The 21,891-nt window shown below is 38.0% G+C and overlaps 1 protein-coding gene across 2 annotated transcripts in view; it reads left to right on the top strand.

Annotated features, from left to right (window-relative positions):
* Window positions 1-21,891, top strand: part of UBQLN1 (ubiquilin 1) — a 51,035-nt gene that overhangs the window by 16,020 nt on the left and 13,124 nt on the right. For both annotated transcript variants that reach the window (XM_081802888.1, XM_081802887.1), the window contains exons 2-6: window positions 12,377-12,528; window positions 15,307-15,422; window positions 19,819-20,081; window positions 20,549-20,707; window positions 20,886-21,120. In XM_081802888.1, the coding sequence (XP_081659014.1) occupies window positions 12,377-12,528; window positions 15,307-15,422; window positions 19,819-20,081; window positions 20,549-20,707; window positions 20,886-21,120 (925 nt within the window). The remainder of the gene's footprint in view (window positions 1-12,376; window positions 12,529-15,306; window positions 15,423-19,818; window positions 20,082-20,548; window positions 20,708-20,885; window positions 21,121-21,891) is intronic.

Below are 21,891 nucleotides of genomic sequence, written 5' to 3'. Positions count from 1 at the left end.
ATCAGATAAAGGGCTAGTATCCAAAATCTATAAAGAACAACTTAAACTCAATACCCAAAGAATAAATAATCCAATCAAGAAATGGGCAGAAGACATGGACAGACATTTCTGCAAAGAAGATATCTAAATGGCCAACAGACACATGAAAAAGTGCTCAACATTACTTGGCATCAGGGAAATCCAAATCAAAACCTCAATGAGATACCCCCTCACACCAGTCAGAATGGCTAAAATTAACAAGTCAGGAAATGACAGATGTTGAGGATGCGGAGAAAGGGGAACCCTCCTACACTGTTGGTGGGAATGCAAGCTGGTGCAGCCACTCTGGAAAACAGCATGGAGGTTCCTCAAAAAGTTGAAAATAGAATTACCCTACAACCCAGCAATTGCACTACTGGGTATTTACCCCAGAGATACAAATCTAGTAATCCAAAGGGGCACCTGCACCTCCACAATAGCCAAACTATGAAAAGAGCCCAGATGTCGATCGACAGGTGAATGGATCAAGAGGGTGTGGTATATATACACAGTGGAATATTACAGAGCTGTCAAAAAAAATGAAATCTTGCCATTTGCAGTGACGTGGTAGGAACTAGAGGGTATTATGCTAAGCGAAATAAGTCAATCAGAGAAAGACAGTTATCATATGATCTCACTGATACGTGGAATTTGAGAAACAAGGCAGAGGATCATAGGAGAAGAGAGGAAAAAATGAAACGAGGTAACCAGAGAGGGAGACAAAACAATAATAGACTCTTAATCTCAGGAAACAAACTGAAGTTTGCTGGAGTGGAGGGGTTTGGGAAGGATGGGTTGGCTGGGTGATGGACATTGGGGAGGGTATGTGTTGTGGTGAGCACTGTGTATTGTGTAAGACTGATGCATCACAGACCTGTACCCCTGAAACAAACAATACATTATATGTTAATTAAAAAAATCATAACATTGTTTCCATTGATCATATTTGGATCATAGTTTTCTAAAATACAGCGTATTTGGAAAAGCGTATCATATCTGTTTGATATGGTACGATTAAAAGTGAGGTTTATGGAGTAGCGGGCAGCTGAATTGAGTAGTTAATCCTTTGTTTTTTGCTAGTTTGTTCCAGGCTTTGGATAATTACCCAGAATAATCACGTTAATCTTCTACAGGATTACATTAGTCTTCTGTTGGGGAGTGGTTCTAATATCTAAATATTTTGAGATTGGCTTGAAATTTAAAATTTATTTTTAATAAGAACTGAGTTACAATTGGCTGTCAGATGATACAGTTTTCCTCTGTATAGTACTAGAACTATAGCTGAACTCTATCACCGTCTCTAACATAATGCTTTCCAACTTGTCTGTGAGTTCATACTTGAATTGCTTTAGGTGCCCCTGAGAACCAGGAGTTTCACCCTTGTCATCACCTCTTCCTCCCATAGGTAACCACTATTTTCACTCTGACACTATGGATTTTGCCCCTCTTTTCTTGAACTTTATATAAACGAAATCACAGTTTATCTTCATTTGTGATTGGCTTTTGCTCTGCATTGAGGGATCCATGATGACATGTAGCTATAGTTCATTTGTTATCGTGTGTAATACCATATTAAGTAAATATACCACAATTTCTTCTACAGTTAAGGAACAGTTGGGTTTAAAGTTTTTGGCTAATAACAAAGAATACTGGTTTGAACTTCCTTGAACATGTCTTTTGGTGTCCTTATGGATACGTAAATTTGTTAGATAAAATCCCGTAAGTGGAATTGTTGGGTCAGTAGAGTAAGCATCAGTTCAGCTTCTGTCTCAAAATATTTTTCCAGGGGCGCCTGGGTGGCTCAGTTGGTTAAGCGACTGCCTTTGGCTCAGGTCATGATCCTGGAGTCCAAGGACGAGTCCTGCATCGGGCTTCCTGCTCAGCAGGGAGTCTGCTTCTCCCTCTGGCCTTCACCCCTCTCATGCTCTCTCTCTCTCTCATTCTCTCTCTCAAAATAAATAAAATTAAAAAAAAAATTTTTCCAGAATGTACCAACCTATGCTTCTATCTGTAATGTATGTGGATTCTGGTTGCTCCACATCTTCTAGAACACTCTGTACTAGTCTTTTAAGGTGAACCATTCTGTGAGTGTATCACTGTTTTTAGTTTGAAGTTACCTGTTTGATAAATAATTAGGAAAAGCAGCTTTTTGTTTGTGTTAGCCATTTAACTTAATTTTGTGAAGTTCTTATTTTAGTCTCTTGACCATTTTTTAATTGGGTTTTGTTTTGATATATGTACATGTCCTGTGTAAAATCTGGATTCAGGCTCTCTTGGTTGTTGGTATTTTAGGTGTTTTCTCTCTGTTGCTTACCTCTGTTAATGATAGTTCAATTTATTGTACCTTTTTTGTCTAAAGATTTTATTTGAGAGAGCACGTGGGAGCGTGCCTGCAAGCACTAGGGGGGAGGGGCATAGGGAAAGGGAGAAGCAGACTCCCCGCTGAGCAGGGAGCCCTATGTGGGGCGTGTTCCCAGGACCCCAAGATCATGACCTGACGGAAGGTAGATGCTTAACCAACTGTGCCACCAGGCGCCCCTATTGTGCCTTTTTAAAAAATGGTTGCATCTTTTTGTGTTCCGCTTAGGATGTCATTTCCAGTTGTATAGAATTTTATTGATTTTTCTTTTTGGTACTGTTTAATTTGCATGTGGTCATAGTACATGCTTGGTAGGATTTTCACTTGAAATATGTTGCCCTGCTTTATGGCACAGCATATGGTCTAATTTTATAAATGTACTTTATTTTTTTAAAGATTTTATTTATTTATTTGACAGAGAGAGACACAGCGAGAGAGGGAACACAAGCAGGGGGAGTGGGAGAGAGAGAAGCAGGCTTCCCGCGGAGCAGGGAGCCCGATGCGGGGCTCGATCCCAGAACCCTGGGATCATGACCTGAGCCGAAGGCAGACGCTTAACGACTGAGCCACCCAGGCGCCCCTGTAAATGTACTTTAAAAGGAATGTTTATTCTGCAGTTGTTGGGTGCAGTTTTCTATACATTCCAGTTAGGACATTTGTTAATTATGTTCAAGTCGTGTGTGTGTGTGTGTGTATTTTTTTCTTTTTTCTTTTTTTTTGGCCTGTTTCAGGTACTGAGGTAAATGTGCTAAAATCTTACTGTACTTTTGGATTTGTCTGTTTTTCTTTGTGGTTATGTTTAGTTTTTGTTTTATGCATTTTGAAGCTGTTTTATTATGTATGTATAATTTTAAAGTTTTGTCTTGTGCATTTAACACTTTAGAATGTTGAAATGTCCTAGTTGCTTTTGTACTAAAGTCTGTTTTGTTGACTAGAATAGCCTTGCTCACTTTGTTTGGTCACACCCATTCTTTTTATTTTCAACCTTTCTTTTTCTTTACAGTTTAGGAATATCATTTTTAAGCAGCATGAAGTTGAGTTTTTAAACCCAGTCTGGTAGTCTTTGTCTTTTTAACATACAGTCTGTTATGTAATTGCTGCTAAATTTGGTTTACATTTACCATTATACTATTTGATTTTTAAAATTTTTCCTGTTTATTCTGTACTGCCTTTTCTGTTCTAGATTATTTTGTATTATTTCAGTTATCCCTTTTATTAGGTTGGTAGATGTATGCTGTTTTTACTATTCTTTTAGTAGTTATTCTAGAGATTACCATGTGCATCTTAATTTATAAAATGTCTAAATTAATAAGTACTTGTACTTCTTCCCAGTTAGTTCAAGGACCTTAGAACAGTTGAATTCCCATGTACCTGCCTCTGGACTAGACTTTCTTTCATATATCACAAGGCATTATTTTTAATGCTATTTTTACAATCAGTTTTCATTTTGATTTAGCCATGTATATATCCTTTCCATTTTTTATTCCTTAATTTAGGGTCATTTTCTTCTGAGGAACACATTAACATTTCCTATAGTCTGTATATGCCAGGTAACAAAATCTGCTTTTGTATGTCTGAAAATGTTTTCATTTTGAGGGATTTTTTACTGTATGTAAAATTTTACGCCTTTAAATTTTTTTTTGTAATTTTTTTTTATTATGGGTGATTTCAATTATACAGGGAGTAATAATAACAAGTTAAACTGTCAGGAATCCTGTACCCAGTTTTGACAGCTAATTTTAAAGCCAGTCTTGTTTCAGGTATACTTTCCCTTAAGGTGCCTCCCTCTTCCTCATCATTTTTTTAAAAAGATATTTATTTATTTATTTAAGAGTGGGGGCAGGGAGGGGAGAGAGAGCACAAGCAGGGGGAGGAGCAGAGGGAAAGGGAAAAGCAGGCTCCATGTGGGGCTTGGTCCCAGGACCCCTGGGATCATGACCTGAACTGAAGGCAGATGCCTAACCAACTGAGCCACCCAGGTGCCCTGCCCTTTCTTCCTCATCATTTTGATACATCTCTCATGCGTTATATCATTTCATCCCTTAGTACTTCAGCATGTATCTCTAAAAAAATAAGGACCTTTTTAAAAAGCAATACATTATCCTGCCTTTGCAGTGAATAATTCCTTAATTTCATCAGTTCAAAATTTCCCTGTTATCTCAAAATGATTTTTTAGTATAATGATAGTATGAATTTATTTTATCTTTTTGTTTTCAAAAAAGACTTGTATTTTTTTAGAGCAGTTTTAGATTCACAGCAAATTGAGTGGTGAGTACAGAGTTTCCATACCCCCTGCTCCACATCCTCCCACCTCCCATACCCTCAACATCCCACCCTATAGTAGTACATTTGTTGTAATTGATGGACATCATCACCTAAAGTCCATAATTTAAGATTCACTCTTTTTCACTTTTTTAAAGATTTTTTAAAAATTTATTTGAGAGACAGCACAAGGGGGGGGAGGGGCAGAGGGAGAGGGACAAGCAGACTCTGCTGACCCTGGGATCATGACCTGAGACGAAGTCAGATGCCCAACCGACTGAGCCATGCAAGAACCCCCCCGCCATAGTTTAAGACACACTCTTGATGTTTTTACATTCTTTGGGTTTTTTTTGACTTTTGTTTAATAACATGTATCTGCCTATTCATCAGCCTTTCCTAATCCCTAGCAACCACTGATCCTCATAGTTTTGCCTTTTCCAGAATGTCATATAGGTCATATAGTTGTAATTATAAAATATGTGGACTCTTCAGATTGGCTTATCTGACTTAGTAATATGTATTTAAGGTTCCTTGATGTGTTTTTCATGGTTTTATTTAAAAATGTGTACACACACACACACAGTTTTATATATATATATATGAGTAATATTCCATTGTCTGGATGTTCCACAGTTTGTTTATTCATCTACTAAAGAATATCTTGGTTGCTTCTGAGTCTTGACAGTAATGAATAAAACTGCTATAAACATCTGTGTGCAGGTTTTTGTGTGGACATAAGTTTGCAACTTTTATCATTTGTTAATACTACTTAGCTCCTGATTTTCTCCTTTTGTGTGGAATAAGTTTTTAACTTCTTTGGGTAAATACCAAGGAGTGTGATTGCTGGATCAAATGGTAAGAGCTTTATAAAAAACTGCCTTACTGTCTTCCAAAGTATATCAAATGGTACCTCATCAGCAATGAATGAGAGTTCCTGTTCTCCATCCTTTCTGGCATCTAATGTTGTTTTTTGGATTTGGACATTCTATCTAAGAGTGTAGTGTGATCTCCTAGTTTTATTTTTCAGTTCTCTAATGATACAGGATGTGGAGAATCTTTTCATGTGCTTGTTTGCATTTTTATATAATTTTTGGTGAGGTGTCTGTTAAAGTCTTTTGCCCATTTTTTTTTTAATTTTACTTTTATTATTATGTTATATTAATCACCATATATTACATCATTAGTTTTTGATGCAGTGTTCCATGATTCATTGTTCGCATATAACACCCGGTGCTCCGTGCAGAACGTGCCCTCTTTAATACCCATCACCACATTTTTAAAATCATGTTGTTTAATTGGTTGTTAATGTTGGGTTTTAGTTCTTCGTGTGTGTGTGTGTGTGTGTATATATATATATATTTTAAAGATTTTATTTATTTATTTGACAGAGACACAGCGAGAGAGGGAACACAAGCAGGGGGACTGGGAGAGGGAGAAGCAGGCTTCCCGTGGAGCGGAGAGCCCGATGCGGGGCTCGATCCCAGGACCCTGAGATCATGACCTGAGCCAAAGGCAGACGCCTAACGACTGAGCCACCCAGGCGCCCCTCGTGTATATATATATATATATATATATATTTAAAGATATTATTTATTTGAGAGCAAGAGAGAGAGCATGAGCAGAGGGAAGGGGGGGCAGAGGCGAGGGAGAAGCAGACTCCCCTCTGAGCAGGGAAACTGACATGGGGCCTCTATCCCAAGACCCGGAGATCTGACCTGAGCCGAAGGCAGATGCTTAACCACCTGAGCCACCCAGGTGCCCCAGTCCTTTGTGTATTTTGGATAATAGTCCTTTATCACATATGTCTTTTGCAAATATTTTCACTCAGTCTGGCTTGTTTCTCATTTGCTTAAAAACATTAATTTTTGAAGTGGAATGTAGATAAGGCATTGCAAGTGACCAATAAGTTTCTTGTTTCTTTTTTTTCTTTTCCAGTATCTATGCCTTTATTTCTTTTCCTGCCTTGTCACATTGACTGGGATTTTGAGTACCATGTTGAGTAGAGTGGGGTGGTGGTGGTGTATTGGGGGTAATATCTTTGTTTTGTTCCTGATATTAGTGGGAAAGCATTCACCATTAAGTATGATGTTAACTGCACATATTTCCTTGATGCACTTTATCAGGTCTAAGTAGTTCCCTTTTCTTCCTAATTTGCTGAGACTTTCATCATGAATGAATGTTGTCACGTGCTTTTTTACTATTGACTCATAAGATTGTATGGTTTTTCTTCGTTTGTGTGTTGATATAAATTACATTTATTTTCAAATGTTGGCTTAACCTCTTGTATCTCTGTATAGCGCTGGATTTGATTTGCTGGTATTTTTATGGAGGATTTCTACATCTATGTTCCTGAGGGATATTGGTCTGTAGTTTTCTTCTACTTTGTTTTCTTGCTTTGGTTATCAGGGTAGTATTGCCCTCATGAAATGAGTTGAGTATTGTTCCCACTTGTATTTTCAAGAGAGATTGAATGAGTTCTGATAGCTAGACTCAAGAAATTGACTCATTTCATCAAAGTTGTCACATATATATGTGTGGAGTGTCCCTTATCCTTTTACTGTTCATGAAGTCTGTAGTCTTTCCCCTCCCTTGTTCCTGATATTGTTAATATATGTCTTGCTGTTTTTTCTTGTTCAGTCTAGCTAGAGGTTTATCAATTTTACTGATATTTGAAAAGATTTTTCTCTTGTTCTGTTTTTATTTTGTTGATTTCTGCTTTTTTTAATACTAGTTCCTTGTTTGGGTTTCATTTGCTCCTTGAGTTTCTAAAGGTTAAAACAGATTGTGATCTTTCTTCTTAAATATAAGCCTTCAATACTATAAATTTCCCTAGGCATTGCTTTAGCCGAATCTCACAAATTTTGACATATTGTAGCTTCATTTTCATTTAGTTGGAAATACTTTTCTTTCTAATTTATACTCAAGACTTCCTTTTTGACCCATGAATTATTTAGGAGTAATTGTTTAACTTGGAAATTTTCCTGATATCTTCTGTTACTGATTTTTAGTATAATTCCAATTGTCAGGGAATATATTTATATGATTTCAGTTATTTTAAATTTCCGAGGTTTTTCTCTTCTCCAGTTTATGGTCTGTCTTGGTGACAGCTCCATGTGTACTTAAAAAGTTTCGTTTTCAGGGCTCCTGGGTAGCTCAGTTGGTTAAGCATCTGACTCTTTATCTCAGCTCAGGTCTTGATTTCAGGGTCATGAGTTGAAGCCCTGCCTTGGGCTCCGTGCTGGGCATGGAGCTACTTAAAAAAAAAAAAAGTTTCAGTTTCATCTACAGGTTCTTCTCTGCTTTTTTCCTCCTTAGCAACTTGTTTGTTCAGGACTCTGTGTGTGTGTGTGTGTGTGTGTGTGTGTGTGGTTGTATTCTTTTGATGACCTTTAATATGTTCCTTTATCATCTTCATTTTGGGGGAATATTTGTTGTTATACTTAGAGCAGGTAGTGGTCCTTAAATTTTAGTGTGCATCAGAATTACCTGGGAGGCTTGTTAAACCATAGATTACTAGGCCCCATCCCTGGGGTTTCTGATTTGGTTCGTCTGGGGTGGGGACTGAGAATTTGCATTTCTACCAAGTTAACCTAGTAATGGTGAGTGCTGCTCATCTGGGGACAGTACTTTCAGAAGTACAGCTCTAGGGCAGTTGTGCAACCTTGTCATTATTGACACTTTGAATTGGATAGTTCTTTGTTGATGGGACTATCCTGTGCATTGTAGGAGGTATAGCAGCATGTCTGGTCTCTACCCACCAGATGACAGTGGTTGTGACAAGCAGAAATGTCTTCAGACTTTGCCAGATGCTTCCTGGGGTGGATAGAGGGAGGCACCCATCCCCATTGGGTATCACTGTTCTAGGGTGCCTGGGAAAAACTCTTACATCCATATCTTTAAGTATTTTTCTTTTAGAATGGTTAGATTCTCCTTGGAGACACTATAATATTATAGCCTTCCTGCCCGATGGTGAAGGCCCCCTGCCAGTGTTCTGTTTGATAGATGTGGGGTGAAGGGGTAAAGGCTCAGCATCTAGTATGTCTGTGTTTTCTTAATTTTCTTCATTTTGGTATTACACTCTTGCTTTCATTGTGCCTTGGGTGTTTAGTCCAGAGACTTTGTTTCCTTTCTTTCTTTTCTTTTTTTTTTTAAAAAAGATTTTTTTATTTATGTATTTGACAGACAGAGACACAGCGAGAGAGGGAACACAAGAAGGGGTAGTGGGAGAGGGAGAAGCAGGCTTCCTGATGAGCAGGGATCCCGATGTGGGGCTCGATCCCAGGACCCTGGGATCATGACCTGAGCCAAAGGCAAATGCCTAACGACTGAGCCACCCAGGCGCCCCTCTCTCTCTGTTCCCTTTCAAGAAAAGAAAAAATCCTCTAATCTTTTGTCGGGTTTGAGGAGGGGCAACTGTTTGCTTAGTGTGAAGTGAGGATATGTCTGCTTCTGAGACTTTCAAGTAGTCCTCTTTGTTTTAGACCTTAAGCATCTCTCAGCTCATGACCCCCTGCCCTCAGCCTTACAGTATTGCGTCTTCTGGGTATTTTGCAGATTCTGGGGATTTAGCTTTCTGCATTGCCAGTTTAGGATTCGGTTCTCTTGGTCTGCTAAATTAATTGATCAGGTGTCCATGTGATGTCCAGCTTTAAAATTTTGTTCCAGTTGAGATTAAAAGGTCTCAGTTTGTTCTGTCATCTCTTTTTGCTAATCCTATCCCTGAAAGAGATTTGTATCTGGAATATATAAAGAATTTTTGAGGGGTGCCTGGGTGGCTTAGTCAGAAAAGCACACAACTCTTGATCTTGGGGTTTTGAGTCGAGCCCCACGTGGAGTGTAGAGATTATTTAAATAAATGAAACTTAAAAAAAAGAATTTTTGTAACTCAATAATAAAAAGACAAACCAATATAAAAAAAGGTGAAGAATCTGAATAAATAGTTCTCCAAAGAAGATATACAAATAAGCACACGAACAGATATTCAGTGTCATTAACTATCAAGGAAATGCAAATCAAAACCACTAGAATGGCTATACTTAAAAAGTTGGATAATAAATATTGGTGAGGATATGGAGAGATTGGAACCCTTATGTACTGCTGGTGCGAATGTACAATGGTACAGCCACTTAGAATAACATTTTGGTGATTCCTCAAGTGGTTAAATGAAGAGATACATATGACCCAGTAATTCTACATCTAGATATATACCAAAGAGAAATGAAAACCTATTCCACACCAAAACTTGTATATGAGTATTTATAGCAACATTATTTATAAGAGCCCAAAGGTGGAAACAACGCAGATGTCCATCAGTTGAAGAATGGCTAAACAAAATGTTGTATATCCATGTAATGGAATAGTTTTTGGCCATAAAAAGTAAGGAAGTACTGATACATGCTACAACATGGGTGAACCTTGAAAACATTATGCTAAATAAAAGAAGCCAGTTACAAAGACCACATATTATATAATTGCATTTATGTGAAATGTCAAGCATAGGGAAATCTGTAGAGAAAGAAGATAGGTTAGTGGTTTCCTAAGGGTTGCAGTGATGGGGGAATAGGGAGGTAATAGCTAAAGGGTGTTAGTTTCTTTTAGAGAAGATGAAATTTTCTAAAATTGACTTGTGTGATTGCACATATCTGTGAATATACTGAAAACCATTGAACTGTACACCTTAAATGGGCAAATTATATGTGAGTTATACTTCCATAAAGCATTAAAAAATCCTTTACTATTTTAGTGGGGATTTAACAGGATATAAGAGTAGATGTGTTTCTTTGGCATTTTACCTTCAGATCTTAAAATATGCTAAAATGCAATATAATTATAGGTTAGACAATTAAATCATTTATTTCGGAATGACATGAGGGATATTAAAGATTCTGAAAATGTTTTCTTTAAGGTTAGGAAAACACATTTAGATTTAAATTAATCTCATTTTACATATGAAACAGATTATAGTTTATCTGGGTGGATTGGTCCTTGATGTTAGACTTAGGTTTGAATCTAACCGGGGAGTTTATTAGCATGCTGCTCATTACATTGTTACTCTTTCTAGTAGCTACCAAAGGGAGAAATGACATGTCAGTAATAGAATGGTTAAATTATTGATTGGCCTCTCTCTATAGGATATTATCAAATGGTGTTTTACAAAGATTTTGTAGTTATTTGGAAATTGTTACCTTAGATAAAAAGGACATATTTTTAGATAAAGGAAGGAGAGCTCAGATGGAAAAGCTCCAAAATATTTACTGTAGCATTATTTTGCATTATCTTTTTTTTTTTTTTAAGATTTTATTTATTTATTTATTTGACAGAAAGACACACAGCGAGAGAGGGAACACAAGCAGGGGGAGCGGGAGAGGGAGAAGCAGGCTTCCTGCCGAGCAGGGAGCCCGATGCGGGGCTCGATCCCAGGATCCTGGGATCATGACCCAGGCTGAAGGCAGACACTTAACGACTGAGCCACCCAGGCGTCCCATATTTTGCATTATCTTTATGATTAAAAAACAACAAACAGTTGCTTACACTGAGTGTTGTAACTTGATTATGGAAAATTTCATTCACACGCAAAGGTAGGGTGTAATGAACTTTCATGCACTTCTCATTTTCAACAATGATTGACATATAGTCTGTCTTGTTTTATTTATATCCGTCTACAATTCCCCTTCCCTGCCTTCTGCAAGATTTTATAAAATCTCAGATACTATTTAATGTGTCTTCCTACTTATTATGACAACCAAACATACCCCTTTCTATTTCCAAAACATTCCCTTGGTAATAGTGCCTTCATCTATTGAGACCCATTTCTGTAGGGCATTAGGGTGGAGTGGTTTAAGATGTGATACTTTTCTGAATTTGGACTGATCCTCTGAGGTAGTCTGTTAACATAGATTCCTTGGCCTACTCTGAGATTTCCTGATTTGGAGGGTGGAATAGGCCTAAGCATGCAGGTGCTTGTAATAAAGATAGGAGAAAACACTGATCTAACATGGAATAAATAAGGTTTTTTTAATAGTATGAAGATCTTTTCTCTGTTTTTCATGTTATTCTTGTCCCTGGAAAGCCTTTCTTCAGGTTTTCTTGGCTACTTCCTAATCTTTCTTTAGTTTTCATTGGAAAGCTTTCTTTAATTGCCCTTGTGCTTCCTCCGTACTTTGTAGTTTACTTGACTAACTCTTTCGTTGCTGTCCTTCAAGGAAAGATTTTTGCTTTGTATCTCTGCATGTGGATAATACCGTGTGTGTGTGTGTGTGTGTGTAGTACTTCTTGTTAATGAATGTTGAATGAAAAATGTGGGGAAGAAAGTAAGTATAACAGGCCAAGAATACGAGGTTGGCTGTATATGTATTCAACTAGAATGGAGCAGGACTGGAGATGGAAGGCTGAGGCATAGATTATTGTAAACGTGGTAGCAGCTATGTATGGCTTGAACTATTGCTAGCACCATTGATACAAAAAGAACAAGGATATTGGGAAGAAATGAGTTGTCAGGCCTTCACAGAAAGTTGAATATATAGGACATGCGTACTTATAATACAACCTTAGTGTTGGAGATGAGTGAAATGTTAATACTCATTTCCCACTATGATTAAGATACTGACACAGAAAAGATGTTTATTTATATTGTTTGAATTGTAATATCTGTAGTAGGGGCCTTTTTGAAGTACTAGTAGAAACTAGACTAGATGGTGTTATGCAAACACTTGTAATAATTATTTTTATGTTATTTAGTTCAAGGAAGAAATTTCTAAACGTTTCAAATCACATACTGACCAACTTGTGTTGATATTTGCTGGAAAAATTTTAAAAGATCAAGATACTTTGAGTCAGCATGGAATTCATGATGGACTTACTGTTCACCTTGTCATCAAAACACAAAACAGGTATGTTTTTAGAAGACCTAGAGCTTTAAACTGTGAATAAATGTTTATACAATTAATCCTTGAATAATGCAGGTGTTAGGGGCACCAATCCCCATGTAGTCAAAAATCTGAGTATACCTTTGGACTCCCCCCAAACTGAACTACTCTAGCCTATTGTTGAGTGGAAGCCTTGCTGGTAATGTAAACAATTGATTAATACATATTTTATATGTTATACATATTATATACTGTTTTCATACTATAAGCTAGAGAAAAATGTTATTAAGAAATCATAAGGAGGGTGCCTGGGTGGCTCAGTAGGTTAAGCGACTGCCTTCCGCTCAGGTCACGATCCTGGAGTCCCAGGATCAAGTCCCGCACCGGGCTCCCGGCTCAGCGGAGAGTGTGCTTCTCCCTCTGACAGTCTCCCCTCTCATGCTCTCTCTTTCTCTCTCTCTCAAATAAATAAATAAAATCTTAAAAAAAAAAATCATAAGGAAAATACATTTATAGTAGTGTCCTGTCTTTATTGAAAAAAAAAAAATCCAAGTATAATTGGACCTCTGTAGTTCAAATCTTTGTTGTTCAAGAGTCAACTGTATATCTTTTTAAAAAAAAAAAACAGTCTTGGGGCGCCTGGGTGGCTCAGTTGGTTAAGCATCTGCCTTCTGCTCAGGTCGTGATCTCAGGGTTGTGGGATTGAGCCCTGCGTTGGGCTTCCTTGCTCAGTGGGGAGTCTGCTTCTTCCTGTCCCTTTGCCCCTCCCCCCTGCTTGTGCTCACATGTGCGCGCATGCTCTCTCAAATAAATAAATAAAATCTTTAAAAAAAATAACCAGTTTTGGCTTTACATGGCTTTCTCTAACATTAATACTTAAATAGATAAAAATTCATTTATTTGTTGTTGGTAACAAGTTAAAAAAAAACAAATGATTAAGTAATGCTGATGCTTACACATTTGATATTTTAAGGAGTTCATCAGTATTAAGTCATATTTCTAAATTAAGTCAATTCCAAATTATTTGCATTATAGGATAAGCAAGTTAGTATGTTTTTAGCGATGCTTTTTGTTTTAGGGAGATTTTTGGACAAGATTCAGAGGTGACTCATCTCCTTGATAAACCACAAATGAGTAGCCATATTTCATTATCAATTTTTTTTAAGGTTTTATTTATTTGAGAGAGTGTGAGCGAACACAAGTGGGGTGGGGCAGAGGTAGAGGGACAAGCAGGCTCCCCGCTGAGCAGGGAGCCAGGTGCAGGGCTCTATCCCAGGACCCTGGGATCATGACCTGAGCCTAAGGCAGACGCTTAACCAGCTGAGCCACTCAGGTGCCCTTCATTATCAGTTTTTAAGAGACACCTTCATATTGTGTATCACTAATAAAAAATACGGACAAACTGTTACGTTTTCTTTTCACTTGAAATTTTTATTCTATATTTAGTGAAAGAGCTCCTTTAGACTTATTTTTGGATATAACTCTTATGCATACCTACAAAGAAAATATACATGAAATAAATTGGTTAAAGTCTTCCTAACACTACTTCACATTGAGTGATTCTTTTGAATCACGTTTTGACTTCATCATAAGTATTCATGTTTTTGCATATGTGATGAAACTCTACTGTTGAGAGTTGGTGGTGCAGCATTTCATAAAAGAGTGCTACAATATTTTCTCCAGGAGTTTCTTCCAAGCCACTGACACCCATTCTGCAAAGTTTTATGCTGGTTTTCCCCCAACAGCAAATAGTTGTTTCCCTGACACAAAATTCATTCCTTCTGTTCCTGTTCTTATGCTTTTCTGTATACACAGTAACTTTATTAGTACCAATTAATAGTGAAATCTTCCTGAAGACTTTTTTTTTTTAAGATTTTATTTGAGAGAGAGCGAGCATGAGCAGGGGAAGGGCAGAGGGAGAGGCAGAAGCAGAAGCAGACTCCCCACTGAGCAGAAAGCCTGATGCAGGGCTCAATCCCAGGATCCCAGGATCATGACCTGAGCCGAAGGCAGATGCTTAACTGACTGAGTCATCCAGGTGCCCCTCCTGAAGACATTTTATGTGCTATTAAATAGCACAGCATGTCTGGTATAATCACTTAGTTGAAGTTCTACAGAATACATATGCATAGGCATGACAATTGGTGCCTGGTTGTCAGCAATTGTAAGAGATCTTGATTTCAGAAATGTTATAATGAAAAAATGTACATCTTAGAATCAGTGAAAGAAGCAGTGAGATTCAGAACCCTTAACTGGTATCAGATGGAAGGGGTTTCCAATAAAGTATCTCTATTTTTTTACCTAAAGATAATATTAAGTAATTAATACCAGTTATTACTGGTATTGATTTCTTAGTTTGCTTTTGGTGATGTCTTTTTATATTTTACTTTTAACAATTTCAAGAGGCTGAGTAGAACTGCCCCCAATCCTCAAGAACTTAGAAGGGGGTAGATAAAAAAAAATTGCTTATATAGTCAAGCTTTGTAGGTGTGACTAGTCATTGATTTCTCTTCTCTGGGGTGACCCATCTCCATATCTTACATTATCATTATGTTTGAAAGTAGTGAAATATTTATGTACCTATACTGGAGGTGGGGGGCAGTTGAAGTACAGTTTAACTTGTATAGGATTTTGCTATGCTTCTTTATATTTAATGCTTAGTTATCTCAGGGTATTTACCTTATGACAATTTGAATTGGTCTGAAAACTTACACTTTTATTTCTGAGAATTCTGAATTTCAGAGGTTCTTTTAAAAATAATTAGTTCCACTGTTTATACCATGATTTGGTTATTTTTCCTAGGCCTCAGGATCATTCAGCTCAGCAAACAAATACCAGTGGAAGCAACGTTACCACATCCTCAGCTCCTAGTACTAACTCCACATCTGGTTCTGCCACTAGCAACCCTTTTGGTTTAGGTAAGTGTCTTTAATTATTTTACAGGGATAGGAAAAAAAACTCCTTTTCACCCGGGTGGTTTTGGATAAAATGATAGAATTAAACATTAAGTCACTTCCACAACAACAACAATTATTACGTCTGTAGCTTATTTCTTCAGTTATAGGTGTTAAGGAAGTATTTGGGAATACAGATGTGCTTGGTTAGCTTACATTCACATTTAATAAGTGATAAATAAGTGGCACTTTTTTTAAAAAAAATAATCAAAGAGATGTGGCATATGTGTACCTGATCTGACTTACCACATCATTGAATCTGAGGAAGATTAGCTAACTGTTGATCGTAAGCTAAGCTAACCCCCTGAATATAGTTTTCTGATTTGTAAAACGAAGGACTCAGACTTCCATTAGTGTCTTGAACACACAGCGGAGGGTTGGGGCCTAGGAGCAAGTCCATTGGCTAAGGAGCTCCTGCATCAGCCCAAACCACTTTTCTTATATCAGTTTTATAGTGAGGATCTGTGGAAGGTTTTGTTGAGGAAAAAGAGTATTCTGAAACTAACAGACACTTCAACTAGATAGCTAAATGGTTCGGTGCTTCTTTCAGTTTTTAAGTTGTATAATAGTACTTTGAAATGACATTTAAAAATGTCATTTGCACATCAAGGATCATACCTTCCCTTCCTTCCAGAAAAAGTTTTTTAGTAATTTAGTTCTATTGTGCCAACTATGTTGGAAACCTTTTAGGGTATGGCAGGGATTCACATTTCCTTTTTTTTTTTTTTTTTTTAATTTTTACATTTTTGCTGCTTTTGTTTTCTAGAATGATCTTAGGGTAAATATATCTCTTTTGGTAAATTTTAGATGGCAGAATTATTGACATGAACAATCTGGAGAGATTAGGATGAAATGATTTAATGTTCAGAGTCATGAAAGGTATTGTTGAAGTAAATCTCTTCCCTCTTCCCTCATTTTATAGGCAATTCCCTTCTCTCATTTTATAGGCAAAGAAATTGAAGCCCAGACAAGCTTTTAGTTAATTTGTCTGAGGCCATACATCTCCCCCATTTCCTTCCATTTCCAGTCTCATTCCTGTCCCCTCCTATCTCAGTTGCTTTTCTTCATCATTTATTCCCATTTACCCTATATAGTTAGCTTTTCTTTTTTGGTGCCTCTTCTCATGAAGGCCCAGCCCATGTATAAAAGCTACAGAATCCCACCATCACCCTTTCCTTTGCTTCTCTTCTTAGCTGTCTTTGGAAGAGGCATTTTCCTTTTTCTGTCTGTATTTCCCTTTCACTAAGTTTGCTGTGCTGTTTTTTTCCCCATCACTTCATTGAAAATTCATTTGGTAAGGTCACTATTGACCTCTTGGCTTGCCAAATTTAGTGGACACATTTTTGTTTTAATTCAGTTTCTCTCAGTGCTTACCAGTCTGTCCTTGAAATTTTCTTCCTATTAACTCCTGTAACTATTTTTCCCTGGTTAATTTTCTGGCTTTTTCTTTCTGTCTCATTTATGGGTTTCTTTTCTTTTGATTGGTACTGTTCCCCAGAGTACTGCCTTGTCTTTCTTCTTGTTAGGACATTATCTTCCTCCTGTATCTTGGTGATTCTCAAATCTGTACCTCAGCCCAGAGCACTTGCTGTGAACTCCATGTCTTTATTCAGCTCTCCTCTTTGATATTACTTGATGTTCTCTAGTACTTTAGCCTGTGTGTGTCTCCTCAGAAAGCAAAAGAAAACAAATGGAGAAACTCTTACCTTGCCCCTCAAACTGCTGCCTCTTCCCCACTAACTCTCTCCATAGCTCTTCTCTATCGCATCCCTTGCAAATATTCCGTTGTCACTTCCTTGATGCAGTTTCTTGACTTGTTAAAAATCTGTAATGTTTACTCTGAGTCATTTCTATACTGTTATTAGAATAAGAACATCTGAAGTGATTGTTGTGCTTAAAATCTGTCAAGACTTTATGATTTAGCTTTTGCCTACCTCTCCATTCTCATTTCTTAACACAGCTCAGCAGTTTTATTAGGTTATCTATCTTTTGGTAATAGATAACCTCAAACTCAGTAGCTTCTTACCACAAAGCTTAATTTCTTGCTCCAAAGCTTTCCTTCATTCTGCAGTGAAGCCCCCATCTACATGGTCCGTCCTCAGGGACTCAGGCTAATGGAATCCTGCCATCTTGTAGCTACATCACTTGGGACATGGCAGAAGAGATAGCCAGGAGTCTCAAGCTGGACATTCTGTACTTTGGGCCAGAAGTGATGCATTTCTTGCAGTCCTTTGGTCATAACTAGTCACATGGGTCTGTCCAACTGCAAAAGAAATAAAAGGCTGCACGTGGAATGTTTGGTGAGCACTGCTATCTGCCATTCTAGTCAGACTGAATTTTTTGTGATTTCAGGAACACATCAGTAGTCCTATTTATCTCTATGCTTTTTGTATATAATGTTTGTTGTGCTTACTATTAAATCTTTCTTCCAGTCCTTCCCATTTCTTGCCAGCCTATTCATTCCCTATACTCATTAAGTGTCATCTTAGGAAAGTAGCCATCCCACTTAGGTACTATATCACCATAGTATCTTGTGGCCATTTCTATTAAAGTACTTATTCTGTATTTGTTTTCCTTGTCTGCCTTCCCACTATATTGAGTTCTGTATGTAGTACTTGTTTCTTATCATGTTATTCCCTGTGTGGGTAGTAGCACAGTCCTTGGCCTATTAGAAAGTGCCCAGTAAATAAGGAAAACAAATAAAAAAACTCTTCTCTTGCCCCTTGAACTACAACCTCTTCCCCGCTAAATCTCTTTCCATACCTCTTCTCTATGTAGTTATTCCCTGTTGTTACTTGAATGAATGCATTTGGTTGGTTATGTAATTTTGACAGTTAACATTTTATGATAATCACTCAATCATCTTGGATCTGTTAGGTTTTTCCATGACCAAATTCCTCCAAAGAGACATCTGTTTCCATTGTATGTCCTGGCCTTTTCTCTCCTTGATCAGCAGCAGCTCTGTTCTAACTAGAGTTTATAGGTGAATTCTACTAGCATCTTTCCTTTGAGAGGGCATGTTCTAGGGTATCTCTGTGACACCGGCCAACGCTGCAACACCATCTGGGTGTCTCGTAGTTCAGTTCTGACAGTACTTCCCTGGAGTTAGTGTCCAATCCCATAGATTTAAAAGTGTGTCATTCAGTCCCCCAAGACTGCCTCTCCTTCAGATACCAGTCTAGGTACTGGACCATGTGTTTTGACCTGCAGGCTATAAATTGGGGGGTCCCATAGTTCCCCTCCACATTTGATAATTTGCTAGAATAGCTCACAAGATTCAGGAAAACACTACTTATGTTTACCAGTTTATTAGAAATAAACAAATGGAAGAGAAGCATAGGGCAAGAAATGGGGGTGTAGGAGAGTGCAGTTCCCATGCCCTAGAAGTGTTCACCAACATGTAAGTTTTCTGAATCTCATTGCTCAAGAGTTTTTACATAGCTCAATCTCTAATCTAGCTCTTTTTCCTCCCCTTCCTGGAGGTTGGTGGGTGGGGCTAGAAGTACCAACTCTTTTGTCACTTGGTCTTTTTGGTGATCACCCATCCAGAGGCTATCTAGGTGCCCCACACTAAGTAATTAATTGGCATAAGTGAAGTGTGATCTAAAGGGGCTTGTAATGTAGAACAAAAGACACTCCCTTTACTCGGGAACTTCTAAGGCTTTTAAGAGCTCTGTGCCAGGAATCTGGGACAAAGACCAAAAATATATTGTATTATATCACACGTAGGAAATACATATTTAAAGTATATATTTTTAAAGATTTTATATGTATTTGTCAGCACAAGCGGGGGGAGTGGCAGGCAGAGGGAGAGGGAGAAGCAGACTCCCTGCTGAGCAAGGAGCCCCATGTGGGACTCGATCCCAGGACCCTGGGATCATGACCTGAGCCAAAGGCAGACATTAACCAACTGAGCCACACAGGAAATACGTATTTTGGTTGGTTTTATTATTTAAACTTAAATATCAAAGTGAGTGGATTTTTGGCTAATACTAATTACAGAAATCAAACATGTGTTTTTAAAAGTAATAGGAATTCTGTGTGCTTTAAAATGGTTTTCTAGGGCACCTGGGTGGCTCAGCCAGTTAAGCGTCTGTTTTTGGCTCAGGTCATGATCCCAGGGTCCTGAGATCGAGTCCCACATCAGGCTCCCTGCTCAGGGGGAAGTCTGCTTCTCCCTCTCGTTCTACCCCTCCCCCCTCCTGCTCTCTTTCTCTCAAATAAAGTCTTTAAAAACAAGTGGTTTTCCATAATGGGACTATTGAGTCACTATTTTTGCATTTTCATATTTTAGCACAGTCATATTAATGATAAAATTTCTGACTTTTATTTATGTGTCTTTTTCCCTTTATCTTCTTAGGTGGCCTTGGAGGGCTTGCAGGTCTGAGTAGCTTGGGTTTGAATACTACTAACTTCTCTGAACTACAAAGCCAGATGCAGCGGCAACTTATGTCCAATCCTGAAATGATGGTCCAGATTATGGAGAATCCCTTTGTCCAGAGCATGCTCTCAAATCCTGACCTAATGAGACAGTTAATTATGGCCAATCCGCAAATGCAGCAGTTGATTCAGAGAAATCCAGAAATTAGTCATATGCTGAATAATCCAGATATTATGAGACAAGTATGTGGAAAGTTCTTTCAGCTCACTTAGCTAAAGAATTATATACTTAGTTCTTAATTTTCTGTGCTTAAGGAGCTTGCCTTTTGTAGATGGCTAAGCTACCAAAAGAAATAATGGTATTTGTTCAGGAAAACTCAACACACTAATTTGGACTATTTGAAATTTGAATTTTCTGCTATATTTTAAAGATCACTGTAAACAGTTATTTTGCAGATTTAAGAAACAAAAAGAATCCAATTCAGGAGATGGGCATTCATTCACAACAGAGTGCTTCTTTCTTGGTGTTATTTGAATGTTAGATTGAGGTGACATCCAGCAGGAATTATTGGAAATAAGTTTCCGATTTAATTATTGAAGACTGCTAATTCATAGTTAGAAAACTTGTAAACAAATCAGCTGTAGTAGTGAATGGCTAAATTAGTTCATGTGTATTTCAATGCCTTTTTATATGGATATCTTTTTCGTAGACATTGGAACTTGCCAGGAATCCGGCAATGATGCAGGAAATGATGAGAAACCAGGACCGAGCCTTGAGCAACCTAGAAAGCATCCCAGGGGGATACAATGCTTTACGGCGCATGTACACGGATATTCAGGAACCAATGCTGAGTGCTGCACAAGAACAGGTGATAATGCAGGCCCCTAGGGCATAGGCCAAAGGGTACTTCCTGTTTTAACACAAATATGCGTGTGATTGAAGGGTACCTTTATATGGGGAATACAGTTGTCATTCAAAAAAGAGTTCCGTATCTGTAATTTAAAACAAAAGCTTATTCTTTATGATTTTTGTGTCTTTTATTACAGTTTGGTGGTAATCCATTCGCTTCCCTAGTGAGCAATACATCCTCAGGTGAAGGTAGTCAACCTTCCCGTACAGAAAATAGAGATCCGTTACCCAATCCGTGGGCTCCACAGGCTTCCCAGAGTTCTTCGGCTTCCAGTGGGACCACCAGTGCTGTGGGGGGCACTGCTGGGAGTGCTGCCAGTGGCACTTCTGGGCAGAGTTCATCTGCGCCAAATTTGGGGCCTGGAGTAGGAGGTAGGCTCATAACAGCTCACACTGTTTTTCTTTGTTATCCTCACTTATTTGAATAGTGAAAACATTTTTATACTGTTACTCTTTGTGCTGTGTGTGTGTGTGTGTGTGTGAAGTAACTTTTATGAATTATCTTTTCATGTTGCAAGTTTTTTAATGGAAGTTTTAAATATGTAGTGATTAGTATTAATCGCTTGTGTGCATTATAGTGGAAAGGGTTACTGATGAGATGACCACCCACTTCTCCCAAAACTATCTCATTAGAAAATGGTTATCTCATTTCAACAGTAGGAAAACTGAAGTGCAGAGAGAATAGTTACCTGTGGACTCCCTACTGGAGCATGTGTTTTCTTGGCTTTAGTTTCTATGGTAGATTGGTGGATTCTCACACTCCAGTCCTAAAACCAGGGCTAAATGGGCTGGATCAGAGCACCTGCCAGCTTTGTTACAAGTCCGATTCCCGGGTCCTAACCTCAGACCTCATGGATTGGAATCATCTACAGCGGCTTTAAGATCTGTGTATAAAGCTGCTGGAGATTCTGATATGTGAACAGGTTAGGAATTTACTTTTGATCATTTCTCCGTAGACTAGACTCAATAAATGGAAGTCCTTTTCTCAGCTATTCAGATGATAAGCATTAGGTCTAAAATCTGTAGCTAGTGATGATTTTAGTCCTCGTGCTTGGCATGGAAATGAGAAGAAATGAAAGCATGGGGCCACTTCCCTCAAGTGAGAAGGACTTGGATGTGCTTTCAGAGATGGCTGGTGTTTGG

Source organism: Leptonychotes weddellii, chromosome 14 (genome assembly GCF_054177405.1).
Source record: "Leptonychotes weddellii isolate Sample4059 chromosome 14, ASM5417740v2, whole genome shotgun sequence".
Lineage (NCBI taxonomy): Eukaryota > Metazoa > Chordata > Mammalia > Carnivora > Phocidae > Leptonychotes > Leptonychotes weddellii.
Note: the sequence above shows the minus strand (reverse complement) of the source record. Positions and strands in the feature narration are given on the sequence as shown.